Raw genomic sequence first — 27,732 nt, 5'->3', positions numbered from 1 at the left:
AGGCTTTGCCACTTGTGGTTTCCAAAAGTCACAAAATTGTTTCTTCCGCTGAGTTGCAAAAAAAAAAAAAGAAAAAAAGAAAAAGGGTTAAAAATAATCTTTTGCCAATCAGCTGTGCTGCAGTGTCCCCAGATCACCTCATTAGCCGTGGAAAGGTAGCTTAGTAACAATATTTCTCTGCCCATTCCCACGCACCGCACTGGTTGAACTTGGCTTTTTTTTTTCATTTAAAAAAATTCCCCTTTGGAAAATGTGGTTTCAGCTGAGTTCCCGTTTTCTGTGGGAAGATGTTGGTTTCAGCCAAGAATCCAAAAATGAAAAATGTCATTTCAAAACAGTGATTCAAACCAAACTCTGCCCTTTCCCTCACCTCGCCGTGCCTGGATCAAGGTGGATGTTCCCCACTTGGATACTTGTGATCCCGAGGTTGGGGCAGGGGCATCGCCCCTCTCTCAGAAATGTGGTGTTTTGGTGTTTCTTTGCACCTGGGATGGGAAAGCAGGTTTGGAGCCACTCGAGCCAACACCAGGGCCATCGGCATCCCGCCACGGTCACCGAGCTCCTCATCCCGCTGGGGCCATGCTGTCCCTGGCAGCCTGCGGCGTCGCGTTCATCAATCAAATCGCTGTGTTGGTAAAGAAAATCAACTCATCCCCGCTGTGGGTTTTCACCTTTCTTCCTGCTGGCCCTGATCCCACAAGACTCCCGTGCACGGTGTTATACGCCGAATAAGCCATTTGAATTTTTATCTGTGTTATTCACGGTGCATCAAATGAGACATCTGTGTCCTTGCAGGATGGGGGTTTCCGCGAGCCGTGTCAGCTCCTGCGGAGCTCCCACCGTATCGAGGGTTAATCCCGGCCGTGCTCACACGTGCGTGGCAGCTGAGGCAGGAGCAGGGCTGATGAAGATTGCAACAGAGACAAAACTCACGTCTTCATTACCTGCTCGAACGCCCGCAATGGGGGAGTTGCTTGTTTTGGTCCATGCTCTCAGGTTGAAATGCGGATGCTGCTTCCTAAAAGCTATCCCGTAGCACAGCCCCGCCGGGAGCTGCCACCGGCCTCCTCGCAAGCCTGCTTGAGCTGCTAAGGTACCGTCCCAAAAGGAAAAAAGGAATCCAGCCCTGGAGAGCCTGGCTTCAGGACTGTCCTGGTTTCAGCTGGGATGAGCGGCTGCGTGGTGCTTAGTTGTTGGCTGGGGTTAAACCACGACAAGGACAAAGCATCACTCTTGAGTGCAAATGGGTTAAAAATTTTAGCTCCAAACACTCATGTGAAAATTGGTCAGTCGCTAAAATGGAGTGAGCAGGGTTCTGCTCATTTAAAACATGATTTAGAGGAAAAAGGGGCTTCCTGGCTAGGTGGTGGTTTGTAAATGGACTGGAAGGCACCGAACGCTGGCAGCGCAGAGCAGTACTGCATCCAGCACACTCTCTGGTACCTCCGATACACCACCTCAAGTGGTCTGTGATGCCTCCAGAAGCCAACTTACACCCCCAAATCATCACTCACCGCTTCATCCCAGAGCCCAGACTGCTGGGGCCAGCGTCCTACGGTCTAAAACGGCAATGAGAGCAATTTAACCCCTAGGGCTGCTCATGAACCTCGCCTGCACGACAACGCACTCTTCCTCCAAGCGGTACCCCAGCTCTTGGGGACCCTCTGGCTCCCTCGGGGTATGGGGCTGGCACCGGGCTTGAAGCTCCACCGCTCGCCGGGGCTTGGAGAGCAGGCAGGGACAGGCTCCTGCCAAACATGCCCCCAGCCGTGTTACAGCTGCTGACACCGGGGTATGCTGAGTAATTTGGGTCTAAAGGTAGAAGGGCTCCAAACTGGACTCGGTCGGGTATTTGGCCCATCGGAGCCCGTGGTCAGTTACTGGAGAGCGTTCCCTGAAGCCAGGAGAGCCCCGCCGACGAGCCAGGCAAGGGCACGGCGTTAAAAGCAGCCGATTGCTTACCATGGGAAAAAAATTGAAGTGTTCCAACCCAGAGCAGCTGCTTTCCAGTACTGTATTGCCCCGGGTTGTCTTTCCAGCAGCAATGCTCAGAGGACACCGGGAAGCCCACAAAATAAACCGCAACTGGGAGGCGAGTGGCACAGTTCCAGGGTCAGAGCTGGAGGGCTGGGTTTGGGGTTCTCCTTCCTGGGCTGCAATTAAGCTGCTTTCAGTCATCACCAGTGATATTTTCCCAACTGGCCATCAGCTCGGGGCTGTGTTGCAAGTAACGGGCCGTGCAGAGCATCCAGGCGTCCCGCTGAAGTCCACAGGAGCTCCTCGTGCCCACGGCTCCCCCAAATTAAAGCCAAGTTTCCACCACTTGCCTATCCAAATCACCTGGAGGGGCCGCTTGTAAAAGCCAGGGACCACTTTCAAAAATGGTGCCGCCTTAAACAGAGGTTTGCCATCAGCCAGAGAGAAGGGCTGGGGAGACCAAGGGCTTAGGCAGAGCTGACAGCCTTCAGGCGAAGCCCAGGGATTAATTACTACACGCTCCTTAGTGCCAAGAAGGAACCCAAGGTCTGGGTGAATCTACAGGACATCCTTCCAAAACACAAAAAGAAAACTCCCTGCAAATGTTTGAGTTTTCAATCATTTTAATGTGATCACTGCAATTTGACCACAGTCTCAGAAAGGAAAAAGTCACACAAATTATCTGTGCTTAGGATTTGAGTCAATCTACACAGTTCTTGTTGATTGACGGTTATTCAAGTTAAGACCTTCTGACCATCAGTGATGTTCTTGGCTGAAAGGCAGGATCGCAAGTGTTGGACATACTGGTGCAAACCAGGAATGCTTCTTCTGGGATTAAAGCCGCAACACCTGATCTACTCAAAAGAAAACAGAATTGTACACGCACACACGGACCGAGCATGCAAATACACCGGGAAACAGCTACAGCTTCATGGGAAAAAACACGTCGTGGCAATACAGAGGTTGGCCTGTTATTCAGAAGGCTACTTAACAAGGAAGGGGGAAAACCACACAAATGTCCAAACCCGAGAATATTAGTTTTCCAATATTCGAAAAGAAAATAGGAAGAGCTTTTGAAATTACATTGTGTTGGCAAACTCTGATTTTTGGGTAACAAAGCAAAAGGTGAAGGCAAATTTTCCAAAGTATTGTAAAATTTATTGTATAAGTATTGCAGCTTTTAGAATGACATATAATTGCCACTATCGGTTACTGTTACACAATAAGCATTTACAACAGATTTTTGTAAATTGGCATCAGAGTACATATTCATACTAAAACAGCAAAATATAGATAAGTACTGCATTGCATGTGCTGTCAATAGTTTACATAAGTTTAAACTTGAACAGAACTCAGGATACAGGACTGCCTATAACAAACTCCAAAGCCAAAGCAATGCAACTGGAAGTTTAAGAAAATATTAATACAATGAAATGTGTCTATAAGGCAGGCAAATTAGGACTTTAATGCTGTCCTTCATGAGCTTCTATAGTACAGCAGAAATTTGAAGCACGGTTTCTGGAAAACGTTTTTGTTTTTTGTAGCTTTATGTTGTACATAGAAAATCTCTGAGCAATACAGAGACAGAAGAGATTAAAAATTCATTCTGTTCTCGCCTAGCACTGTTAATGCTACACATCTGGTTTCAGTCTTTTCCTGATCCTTAGTAAAAATGTTGGGCTTTTATTTCTTTATTTTTTAATATAGCAGTTAGTGCAATTTATAGTTCAATACACATACAAAAGGGTGATTCTCCAGAAAGCAATTGGATTTCCTTATAGCCCCACTTCAGATAGAATGAATTTCGTAACACTTATGGATACAACGCACTAGATTAGTAAAACTGAATCTTCAAACCGGTGCAATTGAGGGTTGTGAAGGGAACACAAGTTTTACCAATGTCAGCCCCAAACGAAACCCATCCTTCCTCACCATCCTGATTGACAAAGCCACGTTCCCGTTCCAGGCCATTAAGATTTGGGGGCACTTCAAGGATGCTCTTTGCCATACTGCAAGCTAAGAAACTGCAAGATTAACAACCCCTTTTAAAGCTAACGTGACTCTTAAAACTTCGAGCAAAAAGGCAGGCTAGGACAAGAGGTTGCTAAGCATTAGCAATGCCTTGTTTCTTCTGTATTTGTTTAAAAATAAATCATTTTTAAGGGGCCTGAATCTCTCTGCTGGCAGCTGCAAGACGCTAGAGACTCCTACGGAGCAGGACCGCGGTCCAGCTTCTAACACAGTTCTCTCCTGAGCTGCATGAAGGCCAGAAGGAAACGAGTAGAGACATCAGCAAGGGTGTGCAAAGCAAATTCTCTGCCTTGGTGGCAATACGGGACACGGGAATTGGGAAGAAATGGACCCCGAGGCAAAAAAAAGTAACATTAAATAGTAATAATAATAATAACAATAACAACAACAACAACAACAACAATAATAAAAAAGAACAGACTGTTATTTCTAAACACCCATTCAGAACTTGGAGTTGATCTGGGCCCCAGATCTGGTATCTGCACTTGAAATGCACGGTTCTCGGGACTGCAAAGCAGAGGGATGGACAGAAGAAAAGACAAAAGGTGACAACTTGGCTCTGTCGAGGTGGACTCGAGTGGCACCCGCTGCCCGGGACCTGCACCAGCAGTGGGAAAGGTGGCAGGTTGGTTTTTGTTTGTGCACGGCATGGACTGAAAGGCATCGTTTGCGATAGAAATTTAGCGTTGGCGAGCCACGCTGGTTCACGCTCATTAAATTCCCCAAACTAGAGAAAGAGGTAAATGAAACCGGACCCAGGAACTCAACAAACTGATCGCTCAGCCGCAGACGCCTGGGGTGATGCTCGAGAAATAAAAGCTCAGACTGGGGAGTGGACTGGGGAGAGAGAAAAAAAACAGGGAAAAAACCCGGAGAATCGGTTGAAATTTTGAGGACTTCAAAGCAGGAGAGCTGGGTTTAACTGCACTGCGTTTTAGCCCCCCTCCCACTACCCCTCCGTGCCTTTCCAGACCATACCCCCCCTCCCTGACCTCTCTTCGGGGTTTGGACAACCCCGATACTTAACAACCTCCAGTCCCCACGACACCTCCTTATTCGCTGCTCGGTTTTAAATGTGTGATGCATATTCCACCCAAAACCTGCTGAGGTAACCAGGGTTTTTTTTGTAGCAAACAAACTAGTTCAGATCACAGAACAACAACCCCCCCACCACCCCCCACCCCAACCCCAACCCCACTATTCACACATTTTGGCTCAAGAGGGCAGTAGATATTATATTTCGGTTTCTCTTTTGGTTGGTATCTCATTTACAATATCCACCACAGTTTCCTACCTCCCCGGGTAGAATAATGTGCATAAACGTGTTCCAAGTTCCCTTACAAACAGCCGGAGAAGAGCAGCGGCAGCAGCCGGCGTGGCCAGGCACACGGAGCTGCCGGGCAAGAAGGGACTGGAAAATTGAATGCAAGGTCCAAAGGAGCAAGAGACCAGACGCTGGTTACTTGTGATGCTAACGATGATTTTGTCTTCCCCTCTCTAAAAAGGGAGGGTTACTGTTTCTTTAATAAGGCACTAAATAGATACGTTACATAAAGGAAAGATACATTTTAAAAACTCGTATAAATTCATCAGTTTTGTACCTTTCGTGACAAACTAGATTTATTCCTTTGCATGACTTTTTTTTTTTGTGGCTTTTTTTTTTTTTTTTAGGTCATCAAAATTTAGGTTACACGAGTGTAAAGCTATGAAGATTTCAAGAGCTGTGGAAAAGCAGTTTGAAATATTGAGAAGGTACAGGACTATTTCTAGGCAAAAATAAAAAAAGCAAAAAATAATGATCAAACTTCAAGTTCAGCTATTCATCATCTTCTTTAAAATATATATAAATATTGTTCAAATGGTCAGAACTTCAAAACTGTTCTCATGGTTTTTTTTTTTTTTCAAGTAATAGAAAAGTTGCTTAAAAACAATAGTTATTGCCTTTATATCTTTCATTTATGTCACTCTACTAGATAGCATCCTGCAGAAAATGAAATCACACCCCCTTGTAAAATCTTCGCTCTCTGTGCTTCCCCTACCCACCCTCCCTCGCGCTCAGAGAGATGCTCTCCCGGCTGGGGAGACGGGACCGAGAACAGGTTTTTTCCCTTTTGCTTTCTCTCTCGTGCGCTCTCAGGTTTCTCACTCGCTTACTCTGTCACGTACAAATTCACCGTGAGGGTAAAACACCTACCAGACACCTACGCGATATAAAAATGTAAACAACAGCATAGTAAGACAAAATGCTTCCAAAACCAAGATAAATTACAGACGCACAACACCCGGTGGGTAGGAGGGCAGGTGGGACCATGCTGCTGTGGATGAGGACATCTTCACAAGAGGTAAAGGGGATTTGCTTCTAAAGCATTAAGCGCATTTCTTTAGCCTTTAATTAATACATCACAGGAGCAGACTCATTTCCATCTACTGTATCTGACGCCTCTTTAGCTAGGATAATAAAGTAAAAAAATTGCGATGACCAGAGGCAGCCCGGGGGATGAGGGGGCTGCGAGCCACGGCTGCACCCGTTCATCCCAAATGGAGGTTTGGGAGGTTAATACAAAATGAAAATGACTTTCGCTACCACCACACTTTTCAACTCGTACTTTCAGTGAGATATTTAAAGCCCAGCTGAAAGGCAGCCGGTGGGTACGTTACCATCTACTCACATTAACTTCGATTACCACTGCTTTAACTCCAAATAGGGCCCTTCAGTTGAACATTGAAAGAAATAAACCAAAAAACACTTTGTTCCTTCAGACACAGAAGTTTATTCTCATCCCCGCCACCCCCCTCCAAAAAGTTAGAGGTTGTCCAAAAAAAAAAAAAAAAAAAATCAAGTAATTTTTGTCTGCTTCAGTCATTCCTGACTCTCAGAAGCAGGGACTTTTTATTTCACCTTTTTACTCCAATAATCCTACCAGATGACACACAGACACACACCAACTCCTCTTGCTTTGTAGGGAATGTATAAAGCCGTGACTGTTGGCGGCCACGCGCAGGGACTCTGGAAATTAAGGATTTGCATAAGATGCAGTCTCGCTCACCGCTCCTCCCAGGGCTGGCATCTCCACTTCAGCGTTTTTCCACCCCCTTCCAGCTACTTTGTTCTTCACTTCGACATATATCCCTTAACAGGTTCATGGTAGACATGATAGAGGCTTTGACCAACACAAGCACTGACATATTTATATTAAAAAATAGTGCAAAATTTCAACATTTATATAAATAACTCTAAACCCCTGCTTTTGATTTTTTTTTGTTTTTTGTTTTTTTACAATGTAATACACACTTTTTGAGTTGGCACTCAAAAAATTGCCATTTTTCTTCTAGTTCAGAAAACAACTTTTTTTTTGAATAGGCCTCTTCTAATACAAAAATACTCCTGCTCCTTACACATACACTTTCTCTTATTTTTAATATATATTTATATATTTATATTGCAGATCTTTAAACAAAATGTTTTTTGTGCAAATATTTTGTCTTTAAAGATAAGTGAAATAATCAAACAAAAAAAAGCATTCACACACAGCTCAACTAGAAACAAAACAAAACAAAAAAAAAAAAAAAAGGACTACAGTTGATTTTTTTTTCCTTTTTAAACGTCTAGACACAGCTCAATAAAGAAATGTTTTTGCAAGCTTGGTAGGCTTGTGCATTCAGACCAGACATAACAAGTAAATATTTATACATGGAGAGATGGGGAAGGGCTTTTTTTTTTTTTCTTTGCTCATCTTCCTCAACTCTCTCTCTCTCTCTCCTTTTTAACGAGAAGTGCAGAGTGTTTCATTTACTTTCTTGCTTTTTTTCCTTTTTTTCTTTTTTTTTTTTTTTTTTTTTTTTTTAAAAGGGGTGCCCTTTTTGTTTCTCTTTCTCTTTGTTCCACGCGGTTGTGCTCTCAAGGCCATTGATTTGTGAATGATGGAGTCTGCTGCCCTCCAAGATGGAAGGCATCCCGTTGTTGTTCTGCTGGTGCTGGTAAAACGTCGACCCGGGGTAGTGCCCTATCACCTCGCTGTACGTCGGCGGCGGTCCCTCCATCCTACCATTGCTCCCATAGCAGGTCGCGCTGATGCCAGAGTTACTGCTGGGGGGGCACGGCCCCCCGTAGACGGAGTTATCTATCAAGTCACTGTCAAAGATGGTTCTGTTGGGGGGTGCCCGGACCGACTCTCTGTTGAGCTCCATTTGCTGCTCGGGGTCTCGCAGCTGCAGCGTGCAGGGTCCCTGGTACGGGGGGGGCTCCTCGCCGTCCGACAGCGAGATGGTGGGGGGCAGGTCGATCTCGTGCTGCATGTAGGGGTAGGTTGGCTGGAATCTGTTAAAGCGGTCCCTCTGCAGAAAGGATGGCACTGCTAGGCGGTCGCTGGGTCTCGGGGTGTAGATTTGCTGCTGAAAGGGGGGGAAAAAAAATAAAAAAAAAAAAAATTGGAGAGAGAAAGAGGGCGAGAAGCGTGAGATACTGCGGCCCGGGACAGCGGGAAAGGCAGCGGCACCCGCACCCGCGTCACCCTCACCTCCGTTATTCCATTCCCCGACACGGTGCTTTCCGAAGGCCACAGGCTTCCCTCCTGCATTGGAAAGAAGAGAGCGCAGAGTGAGTCCGACTGCCAGCGGCGGTTCAGCTCCTGCTGCCAACGCCTCGCGCCGGGTCTCATCCTGCACCAGAGCCCAGGTGAGACGCCACTGCTGCAACGCGCTCCTGCCCCGGCTGCAGCAGCACACAGCTGCTTCTAAGCAGACAACCGAGTTTATTCTCTAGTAGGGCTATCGGCTATTATCACGTATGCCGGGTATCGTACAGGTATATGCTAAGGGTATTAGCATATTACCACTGAAAACAACACTTCTGATTAAAATTTTCCCTCCATTTTCACCTCCATTTATATTTAATAGATGACTTGCAGAATGAATGATGAGAACGACACCGGCAAACAACGCTCTCCCATTTGCAGACTTCTCCCCCCTTCCCACCCACACCCACCCAGCATGTTTCTCTCCCTGGTTCAAACATGCCAGAGGAGTATTTTTCAATTTGCGAGCCGTGGGTGATTCACAAGACATCAGAAAATGCTCCATGAAATAATGACAAGATTTAAAAAATAAAAAAGAAAAACCTCACACCCACATTCTGATGCACACAATCAAGGAAATCATGGGAAAATAAAGATAAGTGAATAACCAAACGTTAAGCCTAATTTTATTTGGCTAAAAAAAAAATAGAAACCTGCAGCAGCAGGATGGTTCTAGAGTATTTTTTTTCTCCAAAAGGATAAGTGGTCCTCGGTTTAAACAGACTGAGGAACTGTTGTCTAGAGACTTCCTTACACTGCAAGCATCACCCTGATCCTGCAATCCAAACCCAGGCGCCAACAACCCCAGGCACGATAAAGCCACAAGCCAATTTCCCCCAAACCATGAGATTAGTTTACAAATCATGATCAAAACAAACAAACAAAGGTTCTTCCCGTTTGCTGGTGATACTCTGAGCGTACACAGTTCACCCTAGACACTTTTGCCTTAAGAACTAGAATATTTAAATATTGCTAATATTCACATATAGCAACATCCCTCTGGCAGGCAGGCTGGAGGAAAACAAGCCAGAAGGCTCATAATTATAACCTGGAACAGCTGGCACTTCTCAGTTTCTTGCAGGTGAATCTCCAGTTCTAGCACCAGCAAGTCAGGTACAGGCAGAAGTATTTACCACCAGCAGAAAAAAAAATGCCAAGGGTGTTTCTTTTTCCCCTCCTTCCCTTTAAGGTGTCCCATCCAAAGGCCATTCTCAGGCCCAGCCTTCGCAGCAGGGCTCTCCAGATGTGCAAACCACAAACTTTCCTACTATGAAATACCTGTTTCTGTGATAACCGTGGTGGCGGTCCGGGCAGCCCGGTGAAAGCCCGTAAAAAGCTGCAAGAGTACCGCGGCACCACAGAGCCCTTCACTGATAAAGTCAGAAGAGATTTTGCCTGTCTGATGCTCCCTGGACCTTGCCCAGCTGTGAAGCACATCTGGCCTCGTACCAGGCTGCGGCACGCAAGGGAGAACGTTGCTGCATACCTTTGCAGCTATCCCAGTAAGGGGCTGAACGGCAGCTCCGCTCCCCCCAGAAGCGCTTCCGAGAGAGGACCAGACTGGGGGTGCCCCCCCCGGGCAGAGCCAGCCCCAAACCCTGCGGCAGAAGCCTCAGCACCCAGGCATCCCGCAACACGCATCCAGCTGCCCGAAATGCAGCACCAGCACCACGTTAAAATCTCCAAAGCAGCCACCCATTATATCCCCCCCTCCTCCTTCCCTCCCCTGCCCCTTTTTCTTCTTTATTTTCCCCAACTTTCGAATATATTTTTCTCTTGTGGCATCGCACGTGGTATCAGATTGGAGAGAATCCCATCAGGTTCCTGTTTTTGAAGCTCAGCTCTGCACATAAACCTCAAGGCGGTCCTGTTGCCAGTGCAAGGAAAACAGTGATTTATATGGAAATGAGACAGCCCAGATTCTTCCCACTTCTCAGTGTTTTTTAGGGAGCATCTCCTCGGAGCAGAGGTTAAGTGCTGCAGTACCAGCACCCTCCCCAGCTACAGCTAATGAATGCGCTGGCTGAGCTGCGCGCCGCATAGCCCTTCCCGAGCAATGCAACGCCATGTTTTATACAGACCTTTAGACTTCAATATGCAACTGTTTACACAGGCATCAACTGTTTAGTCTGGTCCATTTTACATGTATTTTTTTGCCTGCAGGGATAGTCTACAGTCCAACTCTCCCAGCAGCCAAAAGACCCAAGAGGAACTGCATCTGCCACAGCTCAAATCCTCGCCTCTAACCCCCTGCTAAGCCACGGCGCTGGCACCAAAGGGCATGGGGAGGGTTTCCAGCGCTGCCACACACGCTGCCAGCCCTTCACCTCATCGCGAAGGATGCCGAAGCAGTGGGCAGAGGCGGGAAGCACTCCGAAAAATTTGTTTACTTTGCCATGCCCCCGTGGCAGACTTCCTGAGCAGCGAGTACCCCGCTGCCTTCTGCTAGATGTTTTATATTTAACTTGGCAGTGGGCAGTGCCATGGCAATATCCCATCTGCTTCCCCCTTTTCCCGGGAGTGATGTCAGCCGGCTCCCGCGAGGGCGGCCGCAGCCCCGGCGCTTCCCGGCGCGCGGAGCATCACCGCGCTCAGCTGGGGCTTCCCACTGCGGCAGGCGATGGGGACGGCACGTACACGCCCTTACGTGAGCCGCTCCACCAAAAACGTCCCCTACCCCTAAGTACCCACCCACCCAAAGCCTGCACCCGATATCCCACTCGGGCGTTTAGAAGAAAAGCTCTGGCTCACACCTCAACTCATCTGTTTGTGCAGGTGAGGTCAAGGAATGATGCTCCAGGCAACGCAGGGATGCAAGAGTAGCAAACCAGTAGAAACAACATTAAAAGGGGCTCTGCAGAGATAAGGAGCAGACAGGAGACCCATTTTCTGTAGGAGTTGGATCTTGGCAGCTGTTGTTAACCATTTCTCCTGGGACTCCAGGGCTTGATCTGGACACGCTTAGGTGCCCACGGCTGACCGACCACAAGCGCGCTCACCAACACCGACCCTCTGCCTCACACGCTACTGTGAACCCCACCTGGGTAACTCCTAAGAACTCAATAGCAGGATTAAAATTGCTGGAAATCAGCAGTCAGAGGAAGGCAAAGCCGCAGAGACAGAAAACATACTTTTAGCCTTCACACTTTGGCCATGCGATGGCTACACAGCCCCACCGAGCCAAGCAAAATCGCGCTGCCCCGTGACGGAGCATCACCGCTGTAAATCCTTGTCCTCGGGGCTCTCTTCGCTTGCCTCTGATTTTTGGAATATTAAGGACTTGAATTCATCTCAACAATGGCTGAGTCTAGAAAGCTATGGTTTTCTGAAATGAAAGTTGAGATTCTGCTGTCTCATGAGCAATACAGCTGTAAAAACCTCTGCAAGTATTCCAGGACTCACTGCAGAATGTAAAATTACTTTTTAATTTCTTTTTAGAGATCAATCTTTGACTTCAATAGAAACGCTTGTTTTAGCTTTACAGAGAAAATTCTCTGACACTACTGCATAGTGCAGATTAAGTCTCTGACCCTTCAGGAGGACTTACATTTTCCATTTTGGGGGACAAAGGTATGCTTGGAAATTGCATTTAAACCACTTTTTTGGGGGGAGTGGGACATCACTGTTCCTAAGAATGGCACTGTCCCTCCACCTTATTGCAAAAAAGTTTTTAGTAGCATTTCTTAAGTATTCTTAATTCTGGAAAAATAAAGGTACTTGCTATAAGGAGACAGAGTTTAAGTACAGTGAGAACGGTGATGGAGAAACACATGATGTAATGCAAGAATTCCTTGCTAGTGAGAACCACATTAGAAAAAACCTTTAGGGAAATTAATTTCTCCTTCAGTTGTAATTTTTGAGCTACAACAACAAAAAAGAACAACTTGGGCAGACCTAGCAGCATCCTGACCATGGGATGAACTATTTCAATATTTCAAAAGATGAAAAGCGTGTATGCAGCGCCGGTGCCCATCTGCGGTCATGACAGCAAAGTGAAGTTTGGGATTTAAAAAGCTCAACACCAGTTCAGCACAAGTTTAATGGATTACGTAAACCGGTATCCAGTTCAGCATAGCCTCTGCCCTGCCAGCCTCCAGCGCTCGTTTAGACCGGAGCTGTTTTCTACAAAAAGACATGCTGGGCTGAATCTGAAAGGAGCTACCTTTAAGATCTTTATTATGATTGATCCCACTGTAACGAGCTTCCCGCTTAGCGCACGAGGGGCTTCTCTGTCCCACCAGGAGAGCGCTCGGACCACAGGGAACCTTGGCTGCCCCTCCACCAACACTGCCCTCGCAGCACAGACAGGGGCAGGGAGAAGGGAAGAATTATAGAGGGAGGAAAAAAAAACAACCAAAAACCAAACGGTACATTCACATTTCTCTCCTTAGCTCCAAGAAAGGTTTTGAAGATTCTGCACCCTCACTGAGGTCTAGCAGAGGCATGGAGGTAAACCTTGGCTGAAAAGCCATTTAATCACTGATGTGTCTGAAGGCTGAATAAATAACAGAGCTGTTTTGGTCTGGGGACTGGGCCAAAAAATGGCTGGAAATTTTGACCAGGTAAAATCTAAAAAAAAAAAAAAAAAATTAAAAAAAAAAAAAAGAAAAAAGGGAAAAAAGGCATTCTTTTTTAAACAGTCAATAATTTTTGATTCAACCTGAAGTGTTCAATCTCCATGTGATTTTCTCTTCTCTTTCCATGTTAGCCTTCTTTCCTCTTTTTAAAGAAAACAAAAACCAGGCCAGTTAAGAAAACAGAAATTAGTATATTAAAATAAAAAAGGCTTGATCTGATATTTGCTTTGAAAATGTAAAATGAAACATTTTGGTATTGTTCAAGTAAATCATTCTGGATGTGATAAAACAGCAAAAAATCTGAAAGTGGGAAAACAATCTTTCTGCTATTTTTAATAATTCACGTGCTCGGATGCCCACATTCTGCTACTGTTGGAAGCGGGTGCACGGGATAGTAAGAAGAGACATAAGATTTTTGTAAACCCAGAAGGAGCCGGGATACGTGCAAGGAGTTTAGCTCTGATCCCCAAAGCAGGCAGGTGCTCCAGCGATCGCCACCCTTGCACCAGCTGGTTTAAGAGGGGATCACGCACTCCCGGCACTTTGATCTTGTTGCACAGCATCGATAAACGACCCCGAGCTGAGCTCACCGCCGGAGACACGCTCCACAGCCCACAAAACGAAGGGTGCTTTAATCGAGCTTGGGGTTTGCACAGCTCTCCTTCCCAACGGGCGTCTTTCTCACTTCGGCACAGAGCGTCCGATATAAGGGACCTCTGTCCGCTGCGTGTGATGTGTGACAAAAAGAGTGGCTCTGGAGCAGAGGGACAGCCTGCACCTTGGGCATCTGCTGGCTGGACAGCTTTCGACAGCGCTGTACTGAAGACTTAGTTAATAAAAGATGTTAGATATCTTTCTCAAAGAAAAAGAAAAAAGCAAGCAATCCCAGTATTTGATCTTTTTCCCGCAGCAAGCATGGATGTGATACAAGGGAGCACGGCCCCACACAAACCACTGCAAGGCAGCACCGATGTGCTCAGCCTGCCCTGGAAGCCTGCAGAGGAGAGGGCACGAAGCAGTGACCTTGAGGAAGCCCTATCGTTTAAAGAGCTTTAAGATCCTTCAGGGTGAATGCTAAAAAAAAACCACCACAAACAAAAAAAATCGGTACAAGATACCCCTGCACTGAAGACAGAGCCATGTAGGCAGCAGTGAATAGTACATGCTCACCCACCAAAAAAATGTGATGTCTTTTCTCTATAGGTTCTTCTAAGTCTCTCTGAGCTACTGCACTTGAGGAAACTGCATAAACCAACATCTGCCTCGAGGCTGGAGAGGCTCAGCCTCGAGTCCCCATCAGAGGTACAATTAACACGTTTCTCCTCAGGCTTTTACGAAGCAGGGAGCCTGGGTTACACAGGGAACCTCTCGAGCACCCCCTTGGAGAGATTTCTGCTTGTCTGGCTGACAAGTGTTTTCTGACCCCTCCACCACAGCAATGGCAGCACCACTGGTGAAAACTAGAGAAGGTATTTCAGGATTTCCTATTCTCTTCAAGGCAGGCATTAAGTTTTCATATAGTCATTTGAGACTCTCCAACTGAGCCGCCAGAGGACTTGATATTTTGGGGCTGTTAAAGGCAAGTCATATGCACCCCAACCAGCTGAGGGTGCGTGGTGGTTTCAGGAAGAGGACACGCCACGAACAGCCTCCTGCAGTTACTTTACTGATGTAAAGTCTGAACTGCAAAGCTCAGGGCAAAGGCAGAGGCTATGGCTGTCTATACATTACAACATGCAGCACCCTAAAGAGCCAGAGACACCCCTAAAAGGGGACACCCACCCCCATGACAGAGAGAGAAGATGATGCCAAGACCCAGCGTGGAGGGCGTCTCTTCACACAGTGCCAAGCGGCACATGGGCACACACGACCCAGACGAACGCCTTTGGCTCTAACGTTTCCCCAGCGTCACATCATTTGACAAACGGCGCAGGACGAGGTGGGGTGGAAGAGCAGGGTGCGACTTACTGATGAGAGGTTCTCGTCTCTCCGCCGCCCCTGGCTGTGCCGGCTGATGAAGGATCGCGCAGAGAGTTTGTAGTGGTTCAGCAGACACGTGATCACCACCACCATCACCATCATCACCACCACGATTATGATTATCTGTACAAACTCCAACTCCGCTGCAAGAGAGACAGACAGACTTTCAGCCAACAGAAAAAAACAACATGTAATCGAGCACAAGAAGAACTAATGGGGCTGAGACACCAATGACACTGCCGCATCCTCCCCCCATAAAGCTCTCACGTGCCTATGTGGGCTCTGCATGCTTTGAGCCCAGCTACTTAATAAAATACTCATTAATTCACTTTTTCAGTGCCACAGAAGAGCCTCTAGGAGGGATCTTTAAAGATGATCTACAAAGCAGAGTGTTTCCAAGCTACAGTGTGGACAGGACTTCCCAAAGTCCTCCCAGCTGCAGTGTGCTGGATGCCCCCACCGCCGCGTACAAAACCAGCAGCATCTCAGCGCCGAGCGTGCCTCGCTCGGGGCCACGGAGCCACAAACAAGCGTAATTCATCCTAACGAAACAATTTACCTAAACGCGAGCTAAATTTCTGCAATTCTCCTCCCATCACCACCACTCCTTCCTCTAGGGGGGACCAGACCGAAGTCTTCCTCAGCACACCCTCACACCAGGTACGCGTCCCCTCTGTCACAGGGGTCGGACAGTGGCACGGGGAGCCCACGGCTGGCAGGACCCCTCTCCCCGACGCCAGCCCATCCGCCACGGGGCACAGGCGGGGAGACCTCCTGCTTTTCAGAGAGACGCCAGACGGGCGCGATGCGGCTGCCCGTGGGGGCCACATCCTGGAGCTCCAGACATCCCTCGGCTCAGGGCTCAGCCAGCTGACAGCGGCAGCTTGAGTGGCTTGAACTGGCATAAAGGAAAACTGCCAAAAAAGCCTCCAAACAAACAAGAACAAGCAAACAACAGACCATCCGGTTAACTCCGGAGACACTTGGCAGGAGGCGGTGAGAAGCAGCTCCTAAAATTTCCTAAGGAAATAATTCCTCACACCTCTCTGAGGCTAAGGAAAATTGAGTACTGGAGGCAAACGTAGCACTGGGGTCATTATTTCCATGCATTTGGCACCCAGAGAGCGGACACCATCCCTGAACCACTTGGTCGCTCCCCCCAAGCCCCCTCGTGCCAGCAGCACCCAGAGCTCACCATGGCCAGGACCAGGCAGCAGCAACTCCAGTGCTCATCGTAAAGGAGGGGCCAGACCAGCAAAATTCAATAGTTCTGGGGGTTTAAACTTTGTTTGCTTCTCAGCGGGGACAGCTATAACATCCAGTTTTGGAATGCTGCGCCCTAAGCTATCATGGATGCTGCTGTCTGTATTTTATCTATACAGACACACACATGCACATATATCTGTAGATACACGGGAAGACCCATCACACCTCGAAGGGCAGCATCACACTGCTCCTACCAGCTGGGGTGGCTTCTGCTGAGTCAGGCAAATTCAATTTTCTTTTTTTAATGGAAAGTTTTCTCCTGGCAGGTGGCATTTAAGTGCCAGTAAAAGCAAATAAATGTCAAGAAAACAGTCCAGGTGGTGAGTGCTGCCAGTTACCTTGGAGCTCATTCTGCTAAACAGCAGCTATTTCTGCCATTGCCCAAAATGCTTAACCAGCTCTGCCCACCACCTTCAAAAAGCAGAATTATGCCTTGAAAGCAGAAGCCTTATCTGTCACTTAAAGTTAGATGTATGAGTGACTTGGAGCCCATACACTTACAGCACCCCTAAAACGCAGCTGCCTCTACACCGGAAGATTGCACATGGCGTGGGAAGAGAGGGATTAAAAGCTAAACATTGCAAAGGAGTTTTGCCTTAAAAATGCCTTTTAGCTAAAGGCATCTTCTTGAAAGAGGAGCTCTGCGTCTTTCACAGCAACCCCAGCAAGGTGCCCGAACGCCACTGTGAAGGGAAGAGCCTGGAAAAAAACATGTTCCAACGATTTATGATCCAGCCCCAAAGCAGCAGCACAGCTCGCCCGTGGGAATGACGGGTGACCCGACCCGAGAGCTGCCACGGGTGCCCTGTGCTGCAGGAACGGGCTGAAACGGGACCTCATTTCTTCTAAACACAAATCAGATTAACCAGACGCGCAAACACCCCAGAACTTAAAGGGCTGGGAAAAGAGGATGATGCAAAACCTTTAAAAAAAAGGCACAACACCTCTTCCTATGTCACCCCCCCCATGCAGGAGAGTGTCCCTACATAGCCCAAAGGCATGTCCTAGTGCCAGCTGCACCCAGAGGCACTGAGAGCATCCCTGCTGACCTCCAGCACCCGACCGGCGAGGTGAAGCCCCAGCACCCCAGCCAGGCACAGGATGCCCCACAGCCCCCCTGGGTGCTCTCCAGGTCACCCACAAAGAGCCAGACCCCCAGAGGGGGCACTGACCCAGGGCCCCTCTGCCTCCCCTAGATGCGGGCAGCAGAGCCCACAGGCTGGAGAGCAGCCACCCAGCTTGGGTGCAGAGCCTACTTTTTGCGGAATTCATTACAGAAAAGAAAAAAAACCAAACAACCAAAACAAAAAGCAACCAAGGTTTTTAGGAAGATGAGTCAATTTAGCCTCAAAATGCAGCATGTGCTTTGGCCACAGTAAGAAAACACAAGAAAAAAATACAAGTGAGGCCAGTGATGGAAAACTTCCTTTTGGGTTAAAAGAGGTTGTATTTCTGAAGAAAAACAAGACCAAGGTAGTTGTAAAGGAAAGTTCCTTTCCTAGGATGAGAGGTCCCTTAAATGAACCAAACCTTGCTAAATTGGTCATGGAACTTCGGTGACACAAGTGAAGTTTTGGCCATGAGGAAGCGCTGCCCTAACTCCTTCCTATGAAGGAACACACACAAGACGTGTCATTTACAAATTACCTAAGCTAAGCTTCTTGTACACACGTACAGATATATAACGAGCAGAGCCTGAAGCAGAAGAAAGGGTGGGAATTCCATCAGGGTCTGGGACAACTTACCAGTGTCTCATCCATCCCCATCCAGCCTGAATGTTGCTTATTCTGGCTGTGGGACTCCTCTATTTGGGGTATTACAAAACAGTTGCCAAGAGGAGCAATAGTAAGGCACAGTATGATTACCAGAACGAAGGGGACACTGCTTTCCAGCAGGGATGCTCCTCCTGCGCCATCTCTCCCTCCCATGTGTTCTCTTGGAGCTGGACATCTGGACAGGCAGGACCCCACCAGGGACCACAGGAGACCCAGGCAGTGTTTGGCCATGCATCATGCCTTGCTCTTCAAACTCTAAACTGGGTTATTTCGATGTGGAATCTAGCTTAACGTTATGGCAATCACACTAGCGTTATCAACAAAAGTGTGATTGTAGCATCTCACTTCGCGGGAGGAGGGAGAAAACTAAGATGCAAATTAACATTCTGTAAACAGGTTTGGTGAAATGTGTCTGAACGATAAAACCCGATCAGCTCCCCCCCATTCGGACTTTGGCCTTTTCATGCCAATGGCCTTGCTCTTCTCCAACCTCCTTTGTTAGCACAGGGAAGCAAGCAGCTCCATCACTGCAGCGGAGCACATCTACCCTTGTCCTGCAACGCAGACAACGGCTCGAACATTTAAGTATCGTATACGAGAAATGTACCTGCCGTCTCTGGTGGTGCTGCTGAAATTAAAATTTCTTCCCAATGTTGTATGTATACATGAGGCAGCCCAACCCACTGGAACCTCTGCTCTCTGCACCAGCAGGAGCTCGGGGAAGAGCAGAGGGCACACGGTGCCCTGAGTTTTGCTCTACCGCAAGCCCAGCCTGTGAGGAGCAGCGCAGCCTCACAGCACCTAGGAGCAAACGCATCAGGTACATCGAAATGAGCTTTAATCCCAAGAACACTCATGTTGCCCGATCTGGCCTTTGGAAAAAAATAAAATAAAAATCAAACCAAACCAAAAAAAAAGTCCCACACACTCAACTTGTGCTTTTCAAGTTTCAAGAGACTCATACCCACTCGAGGCGCCAAAGTTTCTGCCAACTCTCCCTCTGTTTTAACTTGTCTTCATGGGCTTCATTTGCTGAAAGGGGAAAAAAACCCAACATGCTGGAGAGCTGGATATACTCGGTAAGATTTTATCCAAGTAGCTCAGTCAAACTAATGAAGAAAGATCATTAAAAACCCAAACTTTGAGTTAATAAGTTATTATACAAGTGCAATTCAGCTGCTATGCTAATAAAAAGCCTTTGGGGAACGAAAAACAAGCCAAACTGCAAAGCACATAATTCTACTGGTATTCTTAAAAACACACACACAACAAAACAAGAAAAAAATACTCAACACATTTTGTATTTGGCTTCCTAATCATTGTCACTTTTCAATTAGAAGAGACCTCATTCCATTTCTCTCTGTAATTTTCCCCAAGGGAAGTGTTATAAATGCACTAGGCTTTACAAGATGGGCATATTCAGCCTCCAAATGCAAAGTAAGGTCACACTAATTTAATTTTGCATAATTTTTATTCCAGAATACATTTCAAACTAACAGGTTCAGACATCACATTCAAGTGACACAACCTGCTTTTCTGTATTTTCTGTCTAGACACTGCAGCTTTGGGAGTCGGTCAGCACGTGTGCAACTGTTTTGCAACTAAGCATTTTTCCCCCAGATTCTCACAATCCTGAAACTGGATATTCGTGATCAAGTAAAATAACTTGTCACATCCCATGCTTCAAGTTCGTTACTTGCTTGCCACTTTAAGCCACATGCAGCCTTGAATAAGGGTTTCACAGTCGATTATAGCCTTACATTAACGAACGATAGGAGACTCCGCTGCTTCCCAAAGCCTGCGGACGCCGCAACACATAGGCTGTGGCCGCTCTCCTGCTCAGAGGGCTTTTTGGAGGAAGGCAGCACGTGCCCTTGCTGCCCACACCAGGCTGCTGCCCGGGCACCAAGACGATAAGGCTCTAAAGTGTCTGAAATTTATGAAAATGGCAGCTGGCTGGCAGCTGGTGCCGACGTGGAGGCAGACCACGCCGACGGCTCGACAGAAGCGCCTGCAGAAAGGTGCATCTCGGAGCTTCCTCGAGTGCCTACGAACAAAATACTTGGCACCCACAGGTTTAAAATTCATTAATATTTTTGCAAGGAGGGAGAGCTATTTGAGTCAGCGGTGACACTGGGAGCACACACACGCAGTTCGCAATGGCTGCAGGGGAGGTGAGGCTATGATATACTTTAAATGCATTATTTCCTTACTTTGTACAGCTATACTACAGTTCATAAAATGCTTACTATAAACTTTATTAAAGCTTTTCCTTCCACACAGAGTATCACTGCTGAAGACCAACGCTCCAAAGCACTGGCAAGTATAAAGAGGAGAAAAAAAAACAAATACACCTGCATTTTGCTGCAATAATTATGGGTACTCCAGCTATCATTTACACGTGGACAGAACAGCTTTCAGACAGGGTCTCAGTCAAGATGACCTTTGCTTTCAGCTGGGTATAATACACATCTGCAGGTCAAAACAATTATCTGTAAGCTTCAATTACAATTTCTATATATACTGGAATTGCATATCATGTCAGAAGTGACGAGAAAGAGAAGTGAAATTACTCAGGAGATAATGGCTAAGTTGAACAAATGTAGCTGCGCTAGCCACAATTCCTAAGAAAAAAGTTTAAAAAAAAAAAATAAATATGCCAGTCATCATAAATGTTGTGGTGCACCGTGCTAAAACCCAAGTCGGTTTTGCTGAGACAAAATTAAAGCAAGCAGAGAATCCCCTGCAGAATACTTTGCTTCTCCTATGTTCACTTTCACTTCCTCTGGGTATTTTTATCACTGAAAACCCCTTAGTTCTGACTTGAAACAGATTGCTGGGACAGTTCAAGCACAATGAGTCCAATCACAAGCTCACACAAACTATCAAAAGTAAGTTCTTAAGGCTGTGGAGAAAAAACTCCTGCTGCTAATTTCATCTTCTGATGGACATCAGCCTGGTGCGAGGCAATCTAACGCCCTGCTTCACGCCAGACAGGATGAGATACCTCCCAAGCAAGCCTCGCTGTTCAAACTTAACGAGCCATCAGTTAATTTTTACCCGGGACGGATGAGATATGTACCTCAGCTTCTGGATGCTCCCATGATGGTCCCTCAGCATCAGAGCCCCATTATCGCTCGTTTTATTAGTGTTCTTTGGGAAAAACACATCTAAAACTGTGTTTTGAAGTTGCTCCATGTGCCTGACAGATAGGAGAGCTGGTAACAGGCAGGCAAAGCCTTCATCAGGCTTTGGGGTGTTGGGCACAGCCCCACCACCATGGGGAAGTTTCCAACATTGCCCCAAGATCTCCAACAGCACAAGTCACAGAAAAGGCAAAAAAAGTGGGTTTAACATGAAAGCTTAACTCCAGTGGTTTCCCCTCATCTAAAAACTGACGTGAATTTGAGTAGCAGAAAAATCCAAAAGGAAGTGAGTAAGAGTCAGGGAGACTAAAAAGGGGCTGAGAACAATGCAGATTTTGCTATTTCAGAAGTTTCAGAGAACTGTGGAAATAGTGTTTTCCCCTGAATCACCACTGTGCCATCACTGCCCACATGGGTACTCGCTCCCGGCAGCCAGGCTCCTCGCTGGGCACGAGGGGTCTTTCACCCAGCCTCGCGTTTTAGCCCATCACAGCGCAAGGACCATCTTGCTGAAGACCCTCCACCTGCAATCTGAGATAACAGAGTCCTTTTCTATGCTGGGGTGTTACTCTGCAACCCAGCTGCATGAAAATTTCCAGACTGGTCATTTTTCACTGTACATAAAGACTATTTTTAATTAAATGTCATTTATGTTCCCAGAGAAACATCCTGTAAGTGCCTAATGCAAAAGCCAAGGAACCTCACCGCCTACTGTGCCTTCACCTCTGGTCTTCACTTTCTCTGACACGCAACAACTTTTACACCAAGACTGAATGGAGTAGTTTTGTACAGAGATTCCTCCTGCTGCCTAACAAGCCTCGATAAAACGGGCAGAAACAGATTGAGATTCTTCAACTTTCCTGCTGAAGTACAAAGAGATGCGATCAGGTCTTGTACAAACCTGGGCAGCATCTCTTTAGCCTCCAGAAGACACAGGCTAAGGATAACTTCTAACTGCAGGCAGCTTGAGCTCCTTGGCCCCATCCTGTCCCTGCGGCGAACGCGTGCCTCCCGTGGGGTGGCAGCAGGATACCTGTTGACAGCGTGCGAAGCGCTAGGTGATGCTTAGAGAAGGCAGAGCTGAGAAAAGCACCTTGCTCTCTGCCCCCAGAGCCCTCGCTCCAACTACGAAGCAGCACTTTCCACTCCTCGCCGCGCACGGCCGCTTTGCGGAGCGCCCGTGGTTATTTACGGAGCGCCCGTGGTTATTTACGGAGCCTGGTTCACGCGGGTGACTCGGCACCGTGATTCAACAGATTCCGACCGAAAGCCTGCAAATACGGGGAGTGGGGCACCTCGGTGGGGACCATCCCGCAGCAGCGGTACCGGCCTCCAGCACAGCCCCCGGTCCCGAAGCTTATGAAATCCATAAATGAATTGCTGCCTACCGTCAGCTAAATATGGTGGCACTGTAATGTCACCCCACATGTCCCGGCTTCTTCCGTAATCCTTGGGGATTTAGGATAAGTTCAACTGACTGCAACGCTCTGTCCTCCACGCACCCCCGCTTCACACCCTGGAGAGGAAGGTCTCACACACACACACACACAGAGTCTTTCCAGACACGGCAAAATTAACCAGATGAATTAATGAAAAGTGTTCACAAATCTGCAGTGAGCACTTTCATCCCTGATTTTCCATTAACACCTCTGATACCCACAGAGCTGCCCTTGCTGCATGACTCAGAGCAAGACACAGCAGAGATGTGCACAGCCCTGACTGCCGTTCCCTCTCCTCCCAATTTTCTCATCTTTTCATCCACCCCCACCCTTGGGTATCTTCTGTTTGAACAGGTTCCTTGTAGCCCTTGATGGCAGCACTCTAGTTACATAAAAAAAAGCATGCGAAAGACTTAAATAAGGGTACAGCTACTTTTTGACTGAGCATGTGCAGGAAGGTGGTGGGGAGAAATGGAAGTCCAAATCAGACTGGTACTGGCAATTATTTGAGACTTGGAGCTGAAGAGCATCCACACATCCTTTCTCCCTGTCCGTGATTCCCCAAATACTGCACTTACAAGCTTTGTGGGATGCCAAGCAGGGATGCTCAAGGATTTCAGCCAAGAACGTTTCAGGCCAGTAACCTTAAAGGCTTCTCAACAGGCTTGTGCAGTTCCTCAAAGAGCAAATGCAAAACAAGTCTTGGAATAGGGGCGGACCGAGGTCCCCCTCTTCCAGCATCAGTAAGTGTCTGTCAGCACCCAAAACCTCGGCTGCTTCATTAGCATCCTATAGCAAGCATCCTTTTCAGCCGCTGGTCCAGAGGTCCCTGCCTGCTCCCCTACCCACCCAGGCGCTTTGACAGGCAGAAGAAGGATATGACCCAGCATTTTCTCCAACAGACCTGGGCTGTCGTCTTCGCACGAAACTTATTGCCAATGGGCAGGCAGAGACGCTGCCCTAAACCAGAAGTGATGGGTCTGACTTTCAGCCGTTCTCAGCACCCACATCTCCGGCTGAAGGCAGCAGCAAGGGCAGGGGCTTGGGCACCAGCAGGCTGCAGAGGAGGAGGAGGAGGAGAGACACCCTTATCCATTCTGTCAGCTACTTGACAGCCCAACCCGCTCCTCTCCCCAGTCTTCGCTGACATTTCAGAGCACCACAGCTTCAGCAGTGCCCAGAGGCACCATCGAGAGCAAGGAGACACACAAGGACAGTCCTTGCCACGAACAGCTGAGAGCCTACCGCTACCTTGCATGCCCCAATAATTAGGGCACAAAACAAGTCCTAATCACTTTTGGAAAATGAAAGCTGAGAACACCCTGTACCGCCTTGCCTTACACATACCGACACGCCGTCTTTTGCAAGCAGAGAACCAGAAAGGCCAGAGTTGACATTACTGAACTGGTCCTACAGCAGGCCTGGCCCAAAGCAGGGTCCACAGAGCTGGCCCGAGTTCTGCCCAGTCCTCATGCTCAGTTCAGAGCCCTGCCTGCCCCAAGAGCTTGCATTCGTGCCTGCTGGCTGCGAGCATGCTTTCGGAGAGCAGGGGATAGATGCTACAGCAAGATTTGGGCACCCTTTGGAGCTGCATGTGGCTCCCTGGAAGGACCCGAGGGTTAAACTCAGCAGAATCGAGTCCAGCCAAAGTGTGGTCGTTATGCCAGATGCTCATCAAAGCCTCTGTAAAAGGATGTGGGTTAAGCAATGTAGCCAAAGAGCGGACCTCATTTTTTTCCTACTCAAGGCTAAAGAATGTGAATTTGAAAAGAGCCATGTGAATCTGGTCACCCTTCCGAGCTATGATTTTAGTAGGGAATAAACTCACAACTTCTCAGCGAGCAGCTGCAGGGGCTCAGACGCTGCAGCATCCCACAGGAGAGGCAGCAGGGTCAGTGCTGGGACCACGTCTGACCACGGCCCCTTGCCCTCTCCTCTTCATACGTACGGCGCGGAGGAAAATACCCTGGCACAGCAGCAACGCAGCCTGGTGCAAGCGGCTCTGCCCTGGCATATCCTTCCCAGCCCTGCTTGGAAAAGGCACATGCCCATTATGCTAAACATTACATTTGAACTGCTCTAATTTAAGCAAGAACCAAAACAGCTCCAGGCAACAGCTGGAATCCAAAGGCTGCCAGAGAGGGTGCACCAAACACTGCTCCTGGTTTAGAGAGGCCATTTCATCCACCAGATGCCGAGCTCCGCTCCTTAAAGAGAGAATGTTCTCTCTCTCGGAGACCGTGGACAGGGAAGAAGAGATGAAAGAACAAAGAACTTCAGACGGCAGATTACTCACCCTCCACCGCTCGTCTGTTAGGTCATTTTAGAAGCCATCAGACCAGGTGAAGTCATTACTGCAATATTCATGTATTAGCCTCAGCTACATTTATCTTCTAAATAATACCTCCATAAAACCACATATGAAGGGCCCATCAGACTGTCAACAGCTGCATTTGTTTACAAGGCAGCACGGGAAGTACTGCAGATAGATACAGAATATGATCTTGATATTGCCACTGCTGGCGCTCAGCAGCAGCATCGTGAAGCTGGAGCTGCAGCAGCAACACCAAGTCATCAAAGAGAGCAGGATCAGGCCCGTGACAACAGGCAGGACAGCTGGGAAGAGCCTGTTGGATTTGGTCCTGCTTCATGCATCATCAGTACAGTTATAACAGCTAAATTGCATTTCCAGATTCAACATGGCCGGTTGTGATGCAGCAAGCAGAAATAATGCCGTGCAAGCTAGTGATGGCAGACTGAGAACAGGGCAGGAGGGCAGAGAGCAAGTGGGACTCGGAAAAGGAGCCAGTTTGAGAAAAAAAAAAACACTGCTGGAAAATGGGTGATGGGGCCCCAAGAAGTCAAGTTTGTAGTGTCAATCCTTGGGCCATAACTGTGTTTAATATAGTTTGTATTCTTCATCTGTCACCCCGGGTAATCAAGCATCACATCCTCTGAGTCACTGGCAAATGATGGCCTCATCCTGCACCCCCACCCCGTTTTTTTGTTTGTTTTAAAGGAAATGGCCCCATTTCATACTTATAGCCACGGAAGCATCAGACTGGTTGGGCCTCAGAAAATTTTTTAGTCCTTAAAACGCAGTAACCGTCCCAATCACACCACTGTGCCTGTTCTCCAAAGGTGTCCCTCCTGAGCTAGCATGGCCACAGTGGCAGCTGTGGGGAGCAGGACCTGCGTTCACAGACCAGAAAGGCAGGATCAGCAAGGCAGCGCTCAGCTTTTACATGGAAATTGCAAACGTGAGAGCTGGGGTCAGCAGCTCTTTCAGCTGGGACACCTCCTGGCTCCAAGCAGAGACCTGTCAACTGGAGACTCGTTTAGAGAAACTACTAAAGACGTTAACCAGCTCCCTCAGAGCAATGAGAACTAACAAGGTTCTCTGGGATACTCAGACTCTCTAAAATCTTGCATACGCCAACCCCTTCTCTCCCTTTTTGTGCCTATTTCTCTCACCCTCCCCTTTTCCAGGATTTTGAGAAAATATTTTATGCACAGTAAGCCTGATCCCAGCCTACTGAGACGACTGGAAGGAGTACATTGCTTTTGAAGTTACTCCCAAGGGTAAGGACGGCTAAACTGGATTAAAAGCATAAAGTAATTCTGGTTTTGCACTTAAAAGATAGGTAAATTTGCCTGCTCACTAGAAAGCGTTGAGGCAGGTTCACGGCCCCCACCAAGCTGAGAAGAACCACAGTATCTCCTGCTCCCCGAGAGGCGGCACGATGGCATCGGGCTTGGACAACGCCCGGGGCAGGGGCGAGGGCAGCGTCACCCACCCCCTCGAACAGGAGCATCCAGAGAGGGACACAGGAACAAAGAGTTTACGGTTTGCAATCATAAACAGCATGAAGCAGAATAAAAAAAAAATCTAGCAAAAAATGAGTGAAAAAAACAGTACGCAATATCCGGACCAAACCCTGCCAGCTGACCCTGAAAGACCAAAGGGGTTTTGTTTGTCAGGGGTATTTCTACAGCTACTAAAAATAAACACATTAATAAATAAGTATTTTCGTATACCCTGGAAACACTCCTGATCAATATGTGGCTTGCTACCATAGAGGTTTTTTTTTTTTTTCCTTCCACCCAGCAGAAACTCATGACAAAGGAAAGCACATCTCATTTATGAACTTAGCTATAAATACTTTTGCTAACTGCCATTTAGGAATTTCATTTCCTGCTTGAGCAAGTCCTGTTGAAAGAGGCAATTACCAAATTTGTTTCTAGTTATAGAAATAGATGTTTTTCGCTGCCCACATCTGTTTCGACAGACAAATTGCCAGTCGCGGACGCTCCAAGGAGAGCAAGTGCTCCATCCAGGGAAGGGCTTCGCCACCTTTCCAGAAAGCTAACAGCAATCACAGGGATTGGGTTTCCAATTCCAACTCCATTTCGGCCCCGTCTCCTGCTGCGACGGAACCGCCTCGCGCCGACGGGGGCACCTGCAGCTTCACAGTCGGCCGCAGCCGCCCGCGCCACGTCGGCCGGCGCGTGCCGGCAACCGCTGCCGGCAGTGCCGAAGCCTGCTCCCTCCTCCTGCTGCCGCGGAGACGCTAAGGAATACGCGTTTCATTAGTCACCAGGCCCCTCGGAACGAAGCAGCTTTAATTCTGCAGGTCACGAGGACCCAGTACGCTGCGCTTGTCGTGCGCGCAGAAAGGAAGGCGGCAGCAAAGCATCTTCCTCGCCCGCGAAGCGGTGGGATGGCACGGGCTTTCCTGGGACACCCCGCCGAAAAACAGCCAGCCGTGACGGCACGCGGGTGCGGAGGCTTGTGGCTGTCATCGGCATGGACCACAGCCTCTCCGGGCTGAACGCTGTATACACCCGGTTTTACCGGGCCTCCCTCCCCCACGTCCTCCCTCTAGAAAGTTTCTATTTCCACTTATTCCTGGGAGAACCGTTCGTCGGCCGATTCCCAACACGCTCGCCCGTGGCCCCGCCAGAGC

The 27,732-nt window shown here is 47.9% G+C and overlaps 1 protein-coding gene across 4 annotated transcripts in view; it reads right to left on the bottom strand.

Annotated features, from left to right (window-relative positions):
* Positions 1-2,582: 2,582 nt before the first annotated feature.
* Positions 2,583-27,732, bottom strand: part of PMEPA1 (prostate transmembrane protein, androgen induced 1) — a 51,828-nt gene continuing 26,678 nt past the window's right edge. For 2 of the 4 annotated variants that reach the window (XM_069804521.1, XM_069804530.1), the window contains 3 exons: positions 15,128-15,282; positions 8,526-8,579; positions 2,583-8,397 (listed from right to left, as the gene is read on the bottom strand). In XM_069804521.1, coding sequence (XP_069660622.1) covers positions 7,852-8,397; positions 8,526-8,579; positions 15,128-15,282 — 755 coding nt within the window. In that variant the 3' untranslated portion in view covers positions 2,583-7,851. Of the gene's footprint in view, positions 8,401-8,525; positions 8,580-15,127; positions 15,283-27,732 lie in introns of all 4 variants that reach the window. The other 2 variants (XM_069804519.1, XM_069804526.1) reach the window with 1 other exon arrangement.

This window comes from Haliaeetus albicilla, chromosome 2 (genome assembly GCF_947461875.1).
Source record: "Haliaeetus albicilla chromosome 2, bHalAlb1.1, whole genome shotgun sequence".
Taxonomy (NCBI): Eukaryota; Metazoa; Chordata; class Aves; order Accipitriformes; family Accipitridae; genus Haliaeetus; species Haliaeetus albicilla.
Note: the sequence above shows the minus strand (reverse complement) of the source record. Positions and strands in the feature narration are given on the sequence as shown.